This window comes from Bidens hawaiensis, unplaced genomic scaffold, assembly GCF_021521415.1.
Source record: "Bidens hawaiensis isolate Kalapana, Puna unplaced genomic scaffold, B.hawaiensis_p1.1 tig00021328_1, whole genome shotgun sequence".
NCBI lineage: Eukaryota > Viridiplantae > Streptophyta > Magnoliopsida > Asterales > Asteraceae > Bidens > Bidens hawaiensis.
This window is the reverse complement of record NW_027493298.1, coordinates 87,605-93,270: the sequence shown is the minus strand read 5'-3', so window position 1 is coordinate 93,270 and position 5,666 is coordinate 87,605. Positions and strand designations below refer to the sequence as shown.

The 5,666-nt window shown below is 35.2% G+C and overlaps 1 protein-coding gene across 1 annotated transcript; it reads left to right on the top strand.

Moving 5' to 3' along the window:
- The first annotated feature begins 302 nt into the window (after positions 1-302).
- On the top strand, positions 303-2,575 carry LOC143563157 (glycerol-3-phosphate acyltransferase 5-like). The gene is made up of 2 exons (XM_077050763.1): positions 303-915; positions 1,508-2,575. Exons 1-2 carry the CDS (start codon positions 358-360, stop codon positions 2,450-2,452), a joined length of 1,503 nt encoding a protein of 500 aa, XP_076906878.1. The 5' UTR covers positions 303-357; the 3' UTR covers positions 2,453-2,575.
- The last annotated feature ends 3,091 nt before the right edge of the window (positions 2,576-5,666 follow it).

Genomic DNA, 5,666 nt, shown 5'->3' with positions numbered 1-5,666 from the left:
AACAATTTTTAGAGTAAGGTGGAGGTGAAAGATGACAAAGTGGGTGACGTGGAGTTAAAGTGTGAATACCCTTAGGCTTTAATTAAACGCGTTAAATCTATCATTTATACTAAGCCAAAGTTTCACATTATTTGATAGTATTTACTATTTTGTGTTAAAATTCATTAGAATAAAAAATCAAGAGATGAACATTTAAAAAATAAATTTATGTGCCACTTGGCACCAAGGAAGGTAGGTATAAACCGATAAACGGCCTCTTTCTTGTAGTACAAATAGTCGATCTACCTTCACCCTCCATTCATTCAAACACTAACATCATCAAAACATAATCCATTACAACACTAAGTGCATACAACAATGGAGTCTATTGTTTCAAAGCTAGAAGGAACCCTTCTGAAGAACAAAGATCCTTTCTCATACTTCATGCTAGTAGCCTTCGAAGCCTCGGGTTTAATCCGGTTCACATTGCTATTATTATTCTGGCCGGTCATCAAGCTACTCGATGCATGTGGGAAGCCAGGCATTGGCCTAAAACTGGCCATATTTCTTGCAACGGCTGGAGTTCGGATATCAGAGATAGAATCGGTTGCTAGGGCGGTTTTGCCTAAGTTTTACTTTGATGATATTGATTTGGAAGCATGGAAGGTGTTTAACTTGTGTGATAAAAAGGTGGTTGTGACCAAAATGCCTACGGTTATGGTTGAGTGGTTTGTGAAAGAGCATTTACGGGCGTATGGTGTTGTTGGGACCGAGCTTGTGGTGAACCGGTTTGGGTACGCTACAGGGTTGGTTAAGGGTGGTGGGCTTGGATCTTATTCGGTTGTTGATCGTGTAGTGGACTTATTTGAAGGTCAACAACCGAGTATAGGGCTTGCAAGATGTCATTCTGATTCTCCAATATTTTCTCTATGCAAGGTAAATAAAGTAGTATAAGTTCAAGATGTTAATATAAAGTAATAGTGATGGTTGAGGTTTTAGATATTATGTGGAATAATTTGTTTAGGAGTGAGACCGATACTTCTACGAGCGAATTAACTCGATAAGTTTATTTAAATCAGACAGCTTTTTACGGAGATTTTATAAACTAGTTTTTCATCAAACTCTACATAGTTCACTTGTCACACGAGAAAATTTTATTAAGATTTCCGCTTTCTCATCAAACACTATGGAGTTTACTTGTAACAAAAGAAAACTCCTAAGAGATTTCTCACCAAACTTACCAATCTTTTTATAAACTTTAACATGTTATTACAAAAACTTTATGAAGTTAGCTTACCATACTAGAAAACACCATAGATAGTTTAACCAAACTTAACAGTTTTCACCAAATTTAACCTGTTTTTCATCAAACTCTATGTTGATCGCTCGTCACATAATTACACTTGACGAGTTCGCTTACAGGATAATTAACAAACCACCTAAAATCACATGATAATACAAAAAAAAATATATTGCTATGATATACTTAACATTTCAAGTTAACTTATGATATTGTACTTCTTTGCAGGAACAAGTAAATGCACCATACATCATTAAACACCAAAACCACAAACCTCTCCAAGAAACCCGGCCGGTGCCGGTAATCTTCCACGACGGTCGCCTAGTTAAGCGACCAACTCCTTCCACGGCCCTTCTCATCCTCCTCTGGATCCCAATCGGTATCATACTAGCAATAATCCGAATAACCATTGGCGCCCTGCTACCAATGTGGGCCATTCCATATGTGTCCTGCATATTTGGCGCCAAGGTCATAGTAAAAGGGGTCCCACCACCCCCTCCAACCGGGTCCACAGGCGGTGTCCTCTTTGTCTGCACCCACCGCACTTTAATGGACCCGGTTGTTTTATCCACCGTCCTCCAACGCAGCATCCCAGCTGTCACCTACTCCGTTTCAAGATTATCCGAAATCCTCTCTCCAATCCCAACCGTCCGATTAACCCGTATCCGCCACGTGGACGCCGAGAAAATTAAAAAAGAATTATCCAAAGGTGATTTAGTGGTTTGCCCGGAAGGTACCACTTGTCGTGAACCGTTTTTACTCCGGTTCAGTGCACTATTCGCCGAGTTAACCGACCGGATCGTGCCAGTGGCCATGAATTACCGAGTCGGGTTCTTTCACGCAACAACCGCGAAGGGGTGGAAAGGGTTAGACCCGATATTTTTCTTTATGAACCCTAGACCGGTTTATGAAGTCACATTCTTAAACCAGTTACCGGCCGAGGCTACTTGTTCGTCGGGTAAGAGTCCGTACGATGTTGCGAATTATGTACAAAGAATCTTGGCAAACACATTAGGGTTTGAGTGCACAAATTTTACTAGGAAAGATAAGTATAAAGTGTTGGCGGGAAATGATGGAACAGTGTCAAACACAACGATGATGAACCGGGTTCAGAAGATGGGTAAAACCTTGAAGAAGGTGGTCAGTACAGTTAAACCGTTTGGGTTTAATTAGCTAATTCTTGGTGATTAATATTGTAATAACTGTTTGATTTTTTTAATATGTAATAATTTTGTTTTTTGATTTCTTGGTGGTTGTATGGACATTTTTTTGTAATTTGATTTATTGATGTTATATTGGATTAATAGTTTGTTAATCTTCAGAAAATTTTCGATTTAACTATATATAGCAAAATCATATTGTGTACGATTACAAATTAATCTTTATATTTATTATCACATTTAACGTGTGTATATGTTTTTATTAGTATCGTTAGGAACCGAGTGATGATGCAAAGCGAAACATCACATTAAACGCAAATGAAGCTTACGCGGACTATAAGAAATAAAGAACACATTTTGTATTTATTAGCTCAGCGTACAGAGATTACAATAGTCGAGTATAAATAAAGATGGGCTAGAGTTAATATATATCATATCTACAATAAACAACATATGGGGCAATTAGTAAAATAATTAAACCCGGCCGCAATGCTAAATCTTATTGACCGGCCGATATTAAAACCCCAAAAGCTTTCACAAATCCTAACAATCTCCCTCTTGAAAGCTTTTCCTAATCCTCAACAACCATATATTCATGCAAAATATATGGTAACTCCAAAAAGTGTTTCATACCTTTAGTAGCCCCTCTCAACAATTAAGTATTTGAAAGGTCGGTTGAAGCCAAGTAGTCATAGGACTGCAAAAAAAGAAAAGAAATTTATGACTGTTTACGAATGTTTAAATCGTCACAAGATGCAAGGCAGTAAACAAAAATGATCAGATGCCACTCGGAAAAGAGGCTGATCTCGATGATAGATAAACCTAAATTCGTTTGTATGTTTCAAAAGGGTGTTTAGAGACACCATGCATACTTTAAAAAATGTAACTACTCATTAAGACAAACGCTTAATTAAATCAGTTTCTAAACGTACTATTATTAAAACAATTAAACTTCCATTAAGAACACTTAATGTAAGCTAATTTTTTAGCTAATAAAGTAAGGGGGTGTTTGGGATTGCTTATTTTCACCAACTTACAACTTATAAACTTTTTGAAAAGTAATAAGGTGTTTGGGATTCCTTATATTGTGAGAGGAAAAGTTTCATAAGTTACAATGTTATAACTTATTAACTTAATAAAAAGTTACAAATAGGTAAAATAAGAAATCCCAAACACCCCCTAAGTGATATGACAGCTTTTCAAGTGACTATAATATTAAGGTACAACCAGCTTAGTTGGATACACCCTTGCAAACATTTCCAAACTCAATTTATGAACACACATAATATTTCCATCAATTTTCTAACATAGTAGTGCAGTACATGTTGCTTCGGCTGTTATCTCATAAAAAACATACGAGTTTTTTGAAACTCACAATACTTTAAAGAGAATCGTGTTAAACATGAATTTTTAACCGCTCCTTGTTGTTCATTGATCTTTTATTCTTGTATCATTTAATACATATTGTAGTTTATTACTATTCTTTTGCTTTATGTATTGTAATTTATTAAAAATGTTTTATTTATATTATTTTACGAACGATTCTCCAACAGTATTTGAACCTTACGAGGATAGTATATTAAAAATCCTCTTAAGAGAAATATTATAAACAAATATATCAATGAAACATGCACTTGATATTAAAGTACATAAATTATAAAATATAAGATCATCTCCAACTGGTAGGACTCCCTTAAACCAATGAGAAAGAGAAGCAAACAATAACAACGTCATGAAGAGAGAGAAAGTAAAAATCCATATATTTCGTATAAAATACGAGAGAGAAGCGCCCTGTGAAACTTCGCACGTAGAGGAGAAAGGAGGCTAACCCGTTAACAGTCAAACAAGTACTAGCTTGTAGCAAATCATAAATGACAATAAAAACCTTTTAATAATAAACAGTTTAGACCTAATTGGATCTCTTGACTTGCAAATCCAAAAACACGTAGCATCCCATGATCATTTCAAGTTGTACTGTACAACTTGCTAGTACAGAGTACAACCACTGTCACGAGGTAAGATTTGTACTTTCTTATATTCCACTGGAACACCTGAAAGATTTCCATATGAATATATTCAACAAAAAACTTAAGGACAAAACTGGCATTTCCAACAACACATAAAAACTATAAAAATAACCTTTAAATTTTGTAAATTAATTTAAGATTAAAATTTATATATGCTCACCACTTACAAGAATATATCCAGTAGGTAAATAACTAATTATATAACATTATATAACAACATGAAGCAATAAAATTAGTCAGCAATTGCCACTGCAGCATCATCAAGATTCTCAAAACGTATGAAAACTCTAAAAATGGAGTCTTTTTTGTGAATCTTGAAGATGCTCCACCAGCAAGAACTGACTGTTACTTGATCAAGATGAACAAATCAAGAACTTGTAAAAGGAAAAGTTATAAGTCTATGAAAGGTTTAATTTCTTTAGAGACTACATGGCTATGAGGTTTAGGGTTAAGGATATTTATAGAAAGATCATGTGTGCACTTGTGTGTGTGTGATGGGTGGGTTTGGGGGGGGGGGGGGTAGTGGTGTGGGGTGAACTAGCTGTTAGCAATCGCAATCTGAAGTACAAAGTATTACCCAAAGCATGATTACTTACTGACACATCTCTACCCCTATAGATGTGAAAAGAATAATGGAGGCTAATATTGGAAAATAAATAGATATCAAGATTTGCTCTTTTGATCCAAGATTCCTAGTTATACAAATACTTAAGTGACTAAATATGAGGTGATCAACAACTGTTTCATAGTTCAGAAAGAACTGGTTGGAAATTTTCTCATAAATAGGGCTTTTGAAAAACTTGTTTAAAAAATGGTGTGGTTTTAAGAGATACTACAAAAATGGTGTAACCGTGGTTTAAAACCACGGTTTGAGTACTTTTCTCTTAATGTGTCAGACAAGAATTTAATAAAATAATAATTTTGATTAAAATATAGCAACTCGTGGTTTCAAACCACGGATTGTACAAAAGTAGTAACCTAATAGGCTAATACCGCTTTTCGTGTTAATATGGTGGTTTTGTAAGTCAAGCCGTGGTTTGAAACCACGGTCTAATCTTTTTTATTATTTTTTTTAAATGCCGATTATATGAGTAACGTTCAAACTTTTTTGTGTTTACCATATGTGGTGCATGACGTTCTCCTATATAGGTTTACGTCTAATTCTTTTTAGAATCTCTGATCATCACGCCGAACTATCAG